Below are 15348 nucleotides of genomic sequence, written 5' to 3'. Positions count from 1 at the left end.
TTCTCCAACACCACAGTTCAAAAGCATCAATTCTTCGGTGCTCAGCATTCTTCACAGTCCAACTCTCACATCCATACATGACCACCAGAAAAACCATAGCCTTGACTAGATGGACCTTTGTTGGCAAAGTAATGTCTCTGCTTTTTAATATGCTATCTAGGTTGGTCATAACTTTCCTTCCAAGGAGTAAGCATCTTTTAATTTCATGGCTGCAATCACCATCTGCAGTGATTTTGGAGACCCCAAAATAAAGTCTGACACTGTTTCCACTCTTTCCCCATCTATTTCCCATGAAGTGATGGGACCAGATGCCATGATCTTCGTTTTCTGAATGTTGAGTTTTAAGCCAACTTTTTCAGTCTCCTCTTTCACTTTCATCAAGAGGCTCTTTAGTTCCTCTTCACTTTCTGCCATAAGGGTGGTGTCATCTGCATATCTGAGGTTATTGATATTTCTCCCAGAAATCTTGATTCCACCTTGTGCTTCTTCCAGCCCAGCATTTCTCATGATGTACTCTGCATATAAGTTAAATAAGCAGGGTGACAATATACAGCCTTGACGTACTCCTTTTCCTATTTGGAACCAGTCTGTTGTTCCATGTCCAGTTCTAACTATTGCTTCCTGACTTGGATATAGGTTTCTCAAGAGGCAGGTCAGGTGGTCTGGTATTCCCATCTCTTGAAGAATTTTCCACAGTTTATTGTGATCCACACAGTCAAAGGCTTTGGCATAGTCAATAGAAATAGATGTTTTTCTGGAACTCTCTTGCTTTTTCCATGATCCAGCAGATGTTGGCAATTTGATCTCTGATTCCTCTGCCTTTTCTAAAACCACCTTGAACATCTGGAAGTTCAAGTTCACGTATTGCTGAAGCCTGGCTTGGAGAAGAGTAAGCGATTTCAATTCCAGGCTATTGAGAAGAGGGACGATCTACAGTACAGTCTAGAAAATGACATAAATTTAATATATTAGTTGCTCAGTCATGTCCAACTCTTTGCAACCCCATGGACTGTAGCCTGCCAGGCTCCTTTGTCCATAGGATTATCCAGGCCAGGATGTTGGAGTGGGTTGCCATTTCCTTTGCCAGGGGATTGTCCTGACCCAGGGATTGAACTCAGGCCTACCTGCATTGCAGGTGGATTCTTTACCATCTGAACCACAAAGGAAGCCTGTAACTTTAATATGAAAGCCCAAAAAGATAGAGCAAAGAATGGAAACTACTGACTAAGCTCACTTATTAATTACAGATATCAGAATTGTACATAAAATATTCACAAATAAAATCCAGGAATATATTTAAAAATTCCACTACCTGTACAGACTGCTTTGAGTGTGCACATGAAATACTCTGTCTGGAATGGTGGTCGTACAGGGGGTATAATGGAAAGTGGACACCCCTGGGACATATTTTGGAGGTAGCATTGATAATAATTGCTATCAGAGGTGAGGAAATAAGAGGGATCAAGCTCTCAAGGAAATATAAGGGATAGATTCAGACACCCAAAAGTTTAAAAAAAAATGCCTACCAAGAACCTTTGCTGAGAAAGATCCCACAGTTTGTGTTCCAACAAAACAGTGGTTTTCTTAAATTAAGAAAGAGGAACACATGGGTTTCAGGGAAACAGAGAGCCCTACTTAAAGAGGTGGCGGGAATTCCCAGTATAACAATGGAAGTCCATGGGTTGTATTTACTTGTACAGAAGCCAATTTGGAATGGAACAGAAGGATGTAGACAGGTTTCCAGGACAAAAATCAAAATGACATATTATTTGGTGCTAAGATTTGTTTCCTCTGAGCCAGATACTGTTCATCCTAAGTATTTTACACATGACGACTCAGTCTTTCTACTTGGGAAAGTTATTATTTCCACTCGATTATAAGCTCCATGAAAGCAAGTATTTCCATCTGTTTTATATATTTCAGACACTAAGGATGCTGCCTCGCACCTACTAGATATTGAATGGGTATTTGTAGAATGAATGCAATTAATTCACATTTAACATATGCAGAAACTGAGATACACAGATTCTGTAACTTCTCCAACATATATATATGAAATGACTGAAATGGAATTTGAACCCAGGCAGTCTTGCTCTAGAGTTGGGGCCTGTATTGTCAAGATATAGCGGAGTGAGAGGGGAAGACATAGTAGCATAAACATCTTCTTTATGATTATGGAATTAAATACCATAAGGAAAAGAGTGGCTGCTTTTGTGATGACTGGTGTTTTGGTTTTAGGTCTTTTAGCACTATTTGACTTTTTAAACTCTGGATTACTTGGATAAAGACTAAATTTTAATAAATCAAATGATGAATACAAAATAAAGATGAGCTTGTAGAGACAAGAAACATGTCTTAGAATTAAAACTAAAGTGTATGCAGAATAGATTATTATATAATTTGGTAGAGGAGTTGAAATAGATGAAGAAAACAGGGATAATAACCTTTACCAGTGATATAGAATATGGGCTTCTAGGCCTGCCACTAATTGACTATAAGACTTTGAGCAAGTTATTTGCCCTCTCTGAGAGTCTTGTCTCCTCATCCATAAAACGAGACTTTATGATACCTACTTCACACAGTTATTATGAAAACTAAATATTTAATATTGTGAAAACACTTATCACAGAGCCTAGTAAGAGTTCATAAGAGTTTGTTTCCTTTTTGCTGTATTTATTCTCTTATTTATACAAAATAGTACACGTGTTACATTATTTATTCTCTTAATAACTCTAATTCTATGAATCATAGTTTATCTTAATTTTACAAATAAAGAAAGAGTTTAAGTTGTTTAGTCAAGGTTTCTGCTGCTTCTAAGTCACTTCAGTCATGTCCGACTCTGTGTGACCCCATAGACGGCAGCCCACCAGGCTCCCCCGTCCCCGGGATTCTCCAGGCAAGAACACTGGAGTGGGTTACACAGCTCCAATACTTCGGCACCTGGTCTTTTCATTGGAAAAGACCCTGATGCTGGGAAAGATTGAGGGCAGGAGGAGAAGGGGATGACAGAGGATGAGATGGCTGGATGGTATCGCTGACTCAATGGACATGAGTTTGAGCAAATTCCAGGAAATAGTGAAGGACAGGGAAGCCTGGGATACGGCAGCCCATGGGGTTGCAAAGAGTTGGACATGACTTAGCTGAAATAAAATTTTAAAAAATAAATAAAATAAAGTAAAAACTAAGAAATAAAATAAAAACTAAACTGAAATATGTAGCTTTGTAATGATACCTTAATTTCATGTAGAAAATAGCCACGGTCTTTTATTTTTTTACCTTTTTTACTGGTTCCTTCCTATTAATCTTTTACCTATTGATGAGCATAAGCATTGTCTCAAAGGCTATGTCCTGACTAGATGTTTACACGGTAGACTTGTCATCTCCCAAAGTGAGCTGATTTATCAATTGCCCTTTAGATCTGATGTGAAGTGGCGTCACCCCTCAGAGATGGAAATGACCAGTGACATGAACTGGCAGTTGAGTAACTGCACCTGCATATCAACCATCTGGGACCCAGTTTCTGTTTCTTCCATCTCCTACATGGTAATGTGTCTGATGTATTATTACCTTCTTTCTTTTTTGATATATACATGTAGCATATACATTTGTATTAGTGAAGTAGGTCAAGCAAGAAATGTCTTCTCTCTCTCTCTTTTTTATTTGCCCATTCTGCATGGCTTTTGGGATCTTATTTCCCTACCCAGGGACCGAACCTGGGCCCTCAGCAGTTAAAGCACTGAATCCTAACCACTGGACTGCCAGGCACTCCTAGAAATGTTTTCTTTTTCATCAGTTTTTTTTAAAGACTTTATTAAATGACATACATTGACATGAATCAGCCATGAGTGTACATGTGTTCCCCATCCTGAACCCTCCTCCCACCTCCCTCCCCGTCCCATCTATGTATTCTGCTAATATTTGCTGTAGACAGTTTGAGCTCACTCTTCCTCTCTTTGTGGAAGAGTGGATTCCATGATGGGGAGAGAGCTACAGAGTTACCCAGCTTTGCTCCACATTTCTTGAGCATCTATTAGGCATTTAGGCAGCGGGCTGGCAGGTCAAGATATAGGGGCTACAAGGGTAGATAGACATGTCATCAGTTAGAGGCACTGACTATTCCAAGTGGAATGAAGACTTCACAGAGTGTGTGGGCTACTTTGATAAAGAAGCTGAATGTGAGGGAAAAGGAGATGAGGTGGATTGACAGTAACTGGTTGGCAAATGGAAGCTTGGTGGGTTATTCTGGGAACTTGGAGTAGTTTAGCATGGGCATACTGTCATGGATGATGGGTGCAACAAGAGATAAAGCTCAAGCTTAAAGAGTTACTGGATCTTGTAGGAACTTGTATAGAAATTTAGGCTTTATTATATAAGCAGTGGGGAGTCAAAGCTACCACACAGTCCTTTTTACAGTTTTGAAAGATTAGTCTGGGAGGAGAGTGGAAGATGATTAGTAGGGAAATAAGACAGATCAGGGAAGTCAATTAGAAGTCTTTTCAAGTCATCCAGGCCAGAGATTTAGAATGATCTGGTCTAGAATGCTTGAATGTTGGCAGTAGATCTAAATAAAGAATTTCAAGAAGCTCGATCTGCAGAAATGATTGATAGGAGTTGCTGATAAGTTGAAGGTTGAAATATGGGTCCCCAATAAATTGTCTGCAAATATAAAATTCAAAAAACTCCAGGAAACAAGATTTGTTAAGTTTGCAGCAAATGCTTTTGGTCACAGAACTGTACTTGAACTATAATGAGGCTACAGTCATTGTTTATCTTACTAAGTGTAAATATTCATACGTAAATTTGGCATTTGCATTTTGGTACAAAAATAAATACTAGTGTGTTTCATTACAGGGTGCTATTTCAGTCCCTGTGGGGTATTACTAGCATGCTCTATGTGTAAAACATTCTGAATTCCAAAACACATCTGGCCCCAAGGACTTAAATGATGTGCACCTGCTATTTTTGCACAATTTTGCTTTAAAACTTAATTGCTCCAATGATATAACCAACTGCACATTCACTCTGAGTACATAGTAACTTTGTTCTAATATGCAACAGAGCTGCATTTAGGAATGAGAATTTTGATAGGATTTTGGAAGAAGTAATTTTGAAATGTAGTGAGCAAATATGTGGCTATGCACCTAGGAAGAGTTTAGCAAGAAAGTTTGGGGTTTCAAGGGAAAAAAAAATCACAAAATGAAGAAGCAACATAATGTGGGCCAAATTTATGTTCACTAAGCTATTAATAGCTCCTGTGATTCTGATGAAAAATACATAGTCATCATAATCATAGATGTTGCATCATTTTTTCAAAATTTTTGCTGTTTCATTTTAGGAAGTTTGATTATGAATTTGCTTTGGCATGGATTTGCAGGGTGGGGTATTATTTTCAGGTTCATACAACTTGAGTCTTTGGTTTTGTCTTTTCTCAAACTTGGAACATTTCCTGCCATTATTACTGCACTGATTCTTTCCCCTTTCCATGACTCTAATAACACAAATATTAGAGCTTTAGATGTTGTCCCAGCTGGTCCGTGAGGCTCTGTTTGGTTCTTTAAATCTCTCTCTTTCTGTTTTGCAGAATGAGTGATTTGTGTTCATCTATCTAAAGTTTCACTGAATCTTTCCTTTTTCATCTCCCTTCTGATAATTACTCATTCTATTGGGTATTTTTATTCCAGTTAATTATATTTTTCAGTTCTGAAGGTTCTATTTGGCTTTTCTCTGTATCTTCTATTTCTTGGCTGATGCTTTCTATTTTAACTTTTGTTTCAAGTGTTCATGATTACTCATGCAAGCATTTGTGTACTAGCCACTTTAAAAGTCTTTATCAGATAATTCCATCATCTATGTCATGACTGTTAATGGTTTTTTCCCACGGGAGTTGAGAGTCTCATGGTTCTTCATGTGCCAACTAATTTTGGATTTTATCCTGGATTTTTTTAAATTATGTTTTTAATTTATTTTAATTGGAGGCTAATTAATTTACAATATTGTAGTGGTTTTTGCCATACATTGACATGAATCAGCCATGGATGTACATGTATCCTGGATGTTTTGACTGTTAATTTAAAAGACCCTTCTTCTTCTTCTTCTAAGTCGCTTCAGTCTGGCCAAATTATGGAGAATGTTGATATCTGTGCTTTAGCAGACACTTGACCTGGTTCAGTTTAAGCTACACCTTCCAGCCCACTTCTTTGACCTGTGGTCCCAGTGGCAGCTCAGTTTCTATAGCCTTTGCTCTGCTGTTCCTGTCTGTCCTGCATATACTCCATTAAGCAGTCAACCTGGGACCTGGGCTTTGGTCTCTCCAGGGGCTTAGTAATCAAAGTCTTTGGTGTGTTCATTAAGAGCCCATTCACTCACGTACAAGAGTGGGAAGGGGGCTGATGAACCCAGGAGGTCATAACTAGCTTCCCCAAGCTTCTCTATCTTTGTGATTGAAACAAGTTTCCAAGTAGTGGTAGGACAGAGAGAGAATTGAAAAATATTTTCTGTCAGCTGGTTCACGAAGCCACAGCTCCACCTAATGAAGAAGAAAGTTCCTCTCACTCATATATTCGGCTCTTTTTTTTAATTTAATTTTATTTTTTAAGTTTGGGCTTTCCTAGTGGCTCAGACCACACACGGGTTTGATCCCGGGGTCAGGAAGATCCCTTGGGGAAGGGAAGGGCTACCCACTCCAATATTCTTGCCTAGAGAATCCCATAGACAGAGGAGCCTGGCGGGCTACAGTCCCTGGGGTCCCAAAAAGTGGGACACGACTGAGCAACACCTTCACTTTCATATTGTCACCTTAGTTCTCTTTTGTGTTGTTGGTTTTTCCAATTTTGAACTTTATATAAATGGAATCATACTGTACATATTCTTTTGTGACCTCCTTCTTTCAATCAGTAATTATTATGCTCAATTCACAGTCACTCAGTTGTGTCCAACTCTTTGCAACCCCATGGACTGCAGCAGCTAGGCTTCCCTGTCCATCACCAACTCCCAGAGTTTACTCAAATTCATGTCCATTAAGTTGGTGATGCCATCCAACCATCTTATCCTCTGTTGTCCCCTTCTCCTCCTGCCTTCAATCTTTCCCAGCATCAGAGTCTTTTCCAGTATGTCAGTTCTTCGCATCAGGTGGCCAAAGTATTGGAGTTTCTGCTTCAGCATCAGTGCTTCCAATGAATATTCAGGACTGATTTCCTTTAGGATGAACTGATTTCATCTCCTTGCAGTCCAAGGGACTCTGAAGAGTCTTCTCCAACACCACAGTTCAAAAGTGTCAGTTCTTCAGTACCCAGCTTTCTTTATAGTCCAACTCTCACATCCATACATGAATGACTACTGGAAAAACCATAGCTTTGACTGTATGTACCTTTGTCGGCAAAGTAATGTCTCTGCTTTTTAATACGCTGTCTAGGTTGGTCATAGCTTTTCTTCCAAGGAGCTAGTGTCTTTTAATTTCATGGCTGTAGTCATCATCTGCAGTGATTTTGGATCCTAAGAAAATAAAATCTGTCACTGTTTCCATTCTTTCACCATCTATTTGCCATGAAGTGATGGGACCAAAGTTGGAAAACTTAGCAGTGGCCACAGGAATGGAAAAGGTCAGTTTTCATTCCCGTCCAGAAGAAGGGCAATGCCAAGGAATGTTCAAACTACCACACAATTGCACTCATCTCACATGCTAGCAAAGTAATGCTCAAAATTCTCCAAGCCAGTCTTCAACAGTATGTGAACTGTGAACTTCCAGATGTTCAAACTGGATTTAGAAAAGACAGAGGAACAAGAGGCCAAATTGCCAACATCTGTTGGATCATATAAAAAGGAGGAGAATACCAGAAAAAAACATCTACTTCTGCTTTATTGATTATGCCAAAGCCTTTGTGTAGATCACAACAAACTGTGGAAAATTGTTAAAGAGATGGGAATACCAGACCACCTTACCTGCCTCCTGAGAAATCTGTATGCAGCTCAAGAAGCACCAGTTAAAACCAGACATGGAAGAACAGACTGGTTCCAAATTGGGAAAGGAGTACATCAAGGCTGTATATTGTCACCCTGCTTATTTAACATATATGCAGAGTACATCGTGCAAAATGCCAGGCTTGATGAAGCACAGGCTGGAATCAAGATTGCGGGGAGAAATATCAATAACCTCAGATATGCAGAAGACACCACCTTTATAGCAGAAAGTGAAGAGGAACTAAAGAGCCTCTTGATGAAAGTGAAAGAGCAGAGTGAAAAAGTTGGTTTAAAACTCAGTGTTCAAAAAACTAAGATCATGGCATCTGATGCCATCACTTCATGTTAAATAGATGGGGAGACAATGGAACGAGTGACAGTTTTTATTTTCTTGGGATCCAAAATCAATGCAGATGGTGACTGCAGCCTTGAAATTAAAAGACACTTGCTCCTTGGAAGAAAAGCTATGACCAACCTAGATTGCATATTAAAAAGCAGAGACATTACTTTGCCTACAAAGGTCCATCTAGTCAAAGCTATGGTTTTTCCAGTGGTCATGTATGGATGTGAGAGTTGGACTATAAAGAAAGCTGAGTGCCAAAGAATTGATGCTTTTGAACTGTGGTGTTGGAGAAGACTCTTGAGAGTCCCTTAGTCCATCCTAAAGGAAATTAGTCCTGAATATTCACTGGAAGGACTGATGCTGAAGCTGAAACTCCAATACTGATGCGAAGAACTGACTCATTTGAAAAGACACTGATGCTGGGAAAGATTGAAGGCAGGAGGAGAAGGGGACGACAGAGAATGAGATGGTTGGATGGCATCACCAACTCAATGGACATGAGTTTGAGTAAACTCTGGGAGTTGGTGATGGTTAGGGAAGCATGGCGTGCTGCAGTCCATGGGGTCGTCAGACACGACTGAGCGACTGAACTGAACTGAATACAAGTAATGGAAATTCTGAAGTCCCTTAGCCCACACAACCTCACAACCAGTTCACTCATGCTTTTACTGTTGGTGTCAGTTTGGAAAAACGTTTAAAATGTAGGAAAGTATAGAGGATAACAAGCATCTATGCTTCAACATTCTAAATTACTAAATATTAACATTTTGTCATAATTTTTCCAGATCATTTTTTAATGAAATTTTACAAATAAGACCAAACTCTCCTTGGCTCATCCCTTTTCCCAATCACCCTCTGCCACTCCAGAGACAATGACTATGGTGAATTTTCTGTATAGCCTTTCAGAACATTTTCATTCTTTTACTAAGGAAAAATATGTAGTACTCTTCTATGTGATTTTAGAAAATTGATTATAATTGGTATTATTTTGTATTTATGTTTTTGAGATATGTATTTATGTTTTGAGATATTATGTTTTATAGATTGGTATATATTAACTACATATATAAAGGCTCAATGATATTTCACATAGGAATATACTACGATTTAGTGGTATATTTTATACCTTTACTGAAAAATTCCTTAAAAGGGTTCTTAAATATGCTATGTAATTACTTCTTTTCTTTTCATTCTTTTTTTGAAATTTAAATCAAAATTTTTATTGGAATATAGTTGATTTACAATGTTGTGATAGTTTCTGCTCTATAGCAAAGGGAATCTGTTACACATATACATATATCCATTCCTTTTTAGACTGTTTTCCCAGTTAGGTTGTTACATAACACTGAGCACAGTTCCCTATGCTATACAGTAGGTCCTTGTTGGTATCTATTTTAAATACAGCAGTGTGTACACGACCATCCCAAACTCCCTAAGTATCCTTCCCCCTATCCACCCACCCCCCAGCAACCATAAGTTCCTTATCTAAGTCTGTGAGTCTGTTTCTGTTTTGTAAATAAGTCCATTTGTATCATATTTTTAGATCCCACACATAAGTGATCACATATGATATCTGTCTTTCTCTGTCCAACTTATTTTTTAAGTTTTTTTTAAATTGAAATATAGTTGATGTACACTATTATATAAGTTTCAGGTGTACCATATGGTCATTCACCATTTTGAAAGGTGATGCTCTGCAATTATTATAAAATATTGGCTATATCCACTGTGGTTTACAATATATGCTTGTAGCTTATGTATATTATACGTAGTAGTTTGTACCTCTTAATCCTCTACCCCTATCTTGCCTCTCCCCAGGTCCCTCTCCACACTGGTAGCCACTGGTTTGTTCTCTGTATCTGTGAGTCTGCTTCTGTTTTGGTATATTCACTAGTTTGTTGGGTTTTTGCTCTCCTCCTCTCTTGAACCTGTTCCAGTAAGGATTCTGCCTGGCCCCCCTCATTGTCCTTATCTCAGTCACAAGTAACCCCCATATTACCGCATCCCTTCTACTTCATGGCTGTGCGTCATCTTTTCCTTTTTTTTCCTTGGAGATTTTTCTACAGCCTCTCCAGTGCCAGTATCTGTTGCTTCTTTAGAAACATCAGAGCACTTGATTTGTAAACTAGTGATATTTTATTGTCCTTGAATGCACAAAACGCTGTCAGCATCTGAGTAAAATACTTGAAATTCTAGTTCCATGTTTATCTCCAGGGTCTGCCACGACTCAGCTGGCATCTTCTCATGTTTAAGGATGGAGGCATTTTCTCTTTTTTTTCATATCTGACATTTAGCATTTTCAGTGGACATCCTTTAAATGTAATATTTCCTCTAGAGCAGTTGTTTGTCCTCTTGGTACTATTGTTTTCAGTTTAGTTCAATCAATTAGTTATGTCCGACTCTTTGCGACCCCATGAACTGCAGCACGCCAGACCTCCCTGTCCATCACCAACTCCTGGAGTTTACTCAAACTTAAGTCCATCAAGTTGGTGATGCCATCCAACCATCTCATCCTCTGTCGTCCCCTTCTCCTCCTGCCTTCAATCTTTCCCAGCATCAGGGTCTTTTCAAATGAGTCAGTTCTACGTGTCAGGTGGCCAAAGTATTGGAGTTTCAGCTTCATCAGTCCTTCCAATGAACATTCAGGAATTATTTCCTTTAGGATGGGCTGGTTGGATCTCCTCATAGTCCAAGGGATTCTCAAGAGTCTTCTCCAGCACCACGGAGTAATAAAATAGTAATTAAGTTTTTCCTTTGTTTTCTCTTCCATTTGAATTCATAGGTTCCAACTCCAGTGAGACTCCCTTCTGTGATGGCACCTCAATCCATGAGTTACACCCAACCAGGCTTAAGGACCAGCAAGGCTTGTGCTGCACCCACAAGAAATAACGTATGTTTGAACTGTTGTTGTTTTGGCCCTTGGTAGACATGTGCAGGGGCTTCCCAGGTGGTGCCAGTGGTAAAGAATCCGCTTGCCAGTGCAGGAGACATAAGAGACATGGGTTTGATCCCTGGGTTGGGAAGATCCCTTGAAGGAGGGAATGGCTACCCACTCCAGTATTCTTGCCTGGAGAATTCCATGGACAGAGGAGCCTGGCAGGCTACAGTCCATAATAAAGTCGCAAAGAGTCAGACACGACTGAAGCGACTTAGCATGCATGCAGACATGTGCAGTCACTGGAGGCAAGACCAGTGTTAGAACAGAGTTTTGCAGTCTTCTGTGTACTGTTGTTTCTTCATAGAAGAAAAAGGAATTGTCACATTTTCAGCCTTCAATTTCAGCACAACAGTTTCAGCATTCTAACATTTTATTTTTTGCATTCTAACATTTTAAAAAGACAAAACTGTAAAAACCCAATCCTCTACAAAGTTGTGTGGTGAAACCTCAACCAAGTTCCGATATGTAGTCAGCAAACCTTTTATTCATTCATTCAACAGACACAACTGAGAGCAGTGCTGAAGAGGTGGGTAGCTCAGTATGAAGGTTTTAGGCACCTGAGTTGCATGCTCAGACTTAAGAATGGGTAGCCAGTCAAGGGAGTGGGAAAGGGATCTTCCAGACAAGCATATAAACAGATAGGAAAGCCAAAGCACCATGGGAGATCACAGGAGGGAACAATTAATTCAGGGATAAAAGGTTTCAGAGCCTGCGTGCGTGGCATTACTTATAAAATGTTAAGCAGAACTGCGACTAGTGGAGGTATGCATGATAGAAGTTTGACATTAGACATAGAGAAAACAGCTTGAGCACAGAAGTGGAAGCAGGCAGTGGTAACATGGATGAGGTATAGCTAACCTCAGAAGCAAAAGGGAGAGTGTCATGATCCAGGTGTTCATTGCCTCTGATTATTGTTCTCTAGAAATCTTTACAAGGTTTCTACCTTCAGTCTTCAGACCATGCCCTGGGAGTCCCCTGGTTCCTGAAGGTTTTAAGAGGCCTGATAAAGCTTCAAGCATCAGATAGTGAGCAGACTGACCTCTGAGTTTTATGTAATAATATTTGTAGTTTATTTTATAACCACAAGGAAAAGTATGTGGGAACAATGAAAGATTTATATATCTGTCTTTAATAGATAAAATCCATGTCGAAGTACCAAAGTGAAAATGATTCCGAATCAGAGGTCAAAACAAATGATGATCTTTCTGCAGCCTGAACTGAATCACCAACAGCTTCCAAGTCAATAAACATTCATTTGGACATTCAATACCCTTGGGATTCTTCAATTCAGTGTTTTTGAAGTGATGCACTCTCTTGTTTTAATAGTTATCCTGGAAACTTTACCTGTAAAATTATAAAAAAAAAAAAAAAAAAAAACCCTAAAGTTAATATCTTAATCTCTTCTATTAAATAACACAAAGACCTTAGAATACTTTTAAACTACAAGGGCATTCCCTCCCAACTTATGGATGATGGTGGCCCAATATATTAGCCCTGTCCCAAATTTAAGGTGTTAGAGAAACGTTTTTGTTTACACTTGGAAATGTGTTCACAAATTCTTTTTTCACCATCCCTTCTTGCATTGGAACCATTTCCCTCTTCTTGAAGTACATGTTTTAGAAGTTTATTTAGTGTAGTTATACTGATGATAAACTCAGTTGTTATTGGAAAATGTAGTGCTTCGTACTCATTATTTTAAACTAAATTTTAAATTGATACATACATACAAAATCATTCTTGTTTGAATCTTTTTGTGGACAAATGTGGATCTATCTCTTGGGTAAATACCTAGGAGTAGAATGACAGGGTCATCAGGTAGGTGTTTATCTAAAATTAAAACTGCCAGGACTTCCCTGGTGGTCCAGTGGTTAAGAATCTGCCTGCCAATAACAGGGGACGTGGGTTCAATCCCTGGTCAGGGAGCTCAAATCCCACAAGACACAAGGCAACTAATCCCATTCACCATAACTACAGATGCCCACATGCCACAACTAGAGAAGCCTGCACACCACAATGAAGACCCTGCATGGCCAAAAAATTAAATTAAAACTGCCAAAAGTTGTTCAAAATTACTGTACCACTTTATCCCACCAGCAGTCTATGAGAATTCTATTGCTTTGAATTCTGGCCAAAAATGACTGCTGTTAGTATTTTAAATTTTGGCCATGCTGGTGGGTTTGTAAGTAATATTTCACAGTGGTTTAATTTACCCTTCCCCGATGACTAAGCAACGTTTCATATACTTACTGGCCATTCCACCATCTCTTTTACTGTGTGAAGCATCCAACTGTTTTTCCCATTTTAATGTTTTCCTTTGAGTTTCCCCCTCTCCTTTGGTTGCACCACATGGTTTGCAGTATCCTAGTTTCCCAACCAGGGATCGAACCTGTGCTCCCTGCAGTGGAAGTGGAGAGTCCTAATCACTGGACAGCAAGGGAATTTGTAGCTTTTATGTTTAGATCTATGATCCATCTAAACTACATTTTTGAGCTTGGTGACAGGGGTAGAGGTTAACTTTTTTCTATATAATTATCCAGTTGTTCTTGAAACATTTGGGGAAAACAAATTCGTTTCACTTTGCATTGTCTTGGAACATTTCTCAAAAGCCAACTGACGACATATTTATGGGTTTGTGTTACCTTTTGTTTTGTTCCATTGATCCAAAGATCTGTCCTTAGTCCAATAACACCCTGTCTTGATTATCACAGTTTCCTGTAGGTCTCAAAATCAGGCAGTATTAGTCTTCTAGGTTTATGCATATTTTTCAAGATTGGTTCAGGTATTCAGGTGTTCTTTGAATTACATAAAACATTCCAGTCAACTGATCAATTTCTATGAAAAAGAAAAGGCCTCAGAGAACATGCTGCTTAGGACTACATTGACTCTCTAGTTCAATTTGGAGAAAACAGACATATAGACATCCTAACTATATCTGTCCCTCCCAATCATGAACATGCTGGAGCTCTCAGGCATTCTTTAACTTCTGTCTTCTGATTTGAGGTTTTGAACAGTTACTAGCACTTTTCAGTACATAAATAAAGACTACTACCAAGTATTTTATGTTTTTTAATTCTACCATAATGGTATTCTTTAATTTCATTTTCTAAGTTTTGTCACTACTATATAAAGGCTCTCACTCTCATCCACCACCACCCGTGTTCCAAGGCCTCAAGCCTTGCCACTGTCTCGAGTCCTCAGCCCCTTCACAGTTGAGTCTTACTGCCCTGCCCACTTTCTCCATTCCTGGGATACCAGCCATCCCCCCACCCCTCCAACCCCTCCCTTCTTCCCAGTCCTCTAGCCCTTACCCCACCTCTAGTAGCGCCCTCTTTCCCATCCTCCAAACTTTCCAGCAAACTCTGTCCTTCACCACTCAGTCCAGCTCAAAGCCCTGCCCACTTAGCGGCTGAACAACAACAACAATTGCCTCCCTCTTTCCACTTCTTCATCCAGGCCAAGTTCCCTCACTACTGTAGTCCTACTGTATGCCAACTACTTATTAGGTATTTTGCGCGAAAAGTGAAAGTGTTAGTTGCTCAGTCGTGCCTGCCTCTTTGCAACCCCATGGACTGTAGCCCGTAGCCCGCTGGGCTCCTCCGTCCATGGGATTTTCCAGCCAAGAATGCTGGAGGGGGTTGCCATTTCCTTCTCCAGGGGATGTTCCTGACGGAGGGATCCAATCTATGCATTGCAGGCAGACTCTTGACGATCTGAACCAGCACGAAAACCCAGGTAGTCTATATACATAATCTCATTTAATCTTTACAACAGCCTTGTTGGTACCCATTGTCATTTTAATTTTTAAATAACTCAGATAGTGTCTTCACCTGTGCTCCTTTCCTACCCCGTGCAGGCAAGATAGAGACGTCCGTGTTTCTTGGTTGTGGTTTGGTCACTAAGTCACGTCTGACTCTGTGACCCCATGGGCTGTAGCCCACCAGGCTCCTCTGTCCATGGGATTTCCCAGGCAAGCATACTGGAGTGGGTTGCCCTTTCCTTCTCCAGGGGATCTTCCTGACCCAGGGATCGAACCTATGTCTCCTGCATCTCCTGCATTGGCAGGTGGATTCTTTACCCACTTAGCCACCAGGGAAGCCCGAGGCAGGAACCA

The 15348-nt window shown here is 39.8% G+C and overlaps 1 protein-coding gene across 1 annotated transcript in view; it reads left to right on the top strand.

Moving 5' to 3' along the window:
• Positions 1 to 11287, top strand: part of LOC139181486 (phosphatidylinositol-binding clathrin assembly protein-like) — a 45644-nt gene extending 34357 nt beyond the window's left edge. The window contains exons 13-14 of the mRNA XM_070785014.1: positions 3417 to 3543; positions 11082 to 11287. Coding sequence (XP_070641115.1) covers positions 3417 to 3543; positions 11082 to 11225 — 271 coding nt within the window. The 3' untranslated portion in view covers positions 11226 to 11287. The remainder of the gene's footprint in view (positions 1 to 3416; positions 3544 to 11081) is intronic.
• The last annotated feature ends 4061 nt before the right edge of the window (positions 11288 to 15348 follow it).

The sequence above is a fragment of the Bos indicus genome, chromosome X (genome assembly GCF_029378745.1).
Source record: "Bos indicus isolate NIAB-ARS_2022 breed Sahiwal x Tharparkar chromosome X, NIAB-ARS_B.indTharparkar_mat_pri_1.0, whole genome shotgun sequence".
In the NCBI taxonomy this organism is placed as follows: domain Eukaryota; kingdom Metazoa; phylum Chordata; class Mammalia; order Artiodactyla; family Bovidae; genus Bos; species Bos indicus.
The sequence above is the reverse complement of the archived record's forward strand: the minus strand, read 5'-3'. Positions and strand labels throughout refer to the sequence as shown.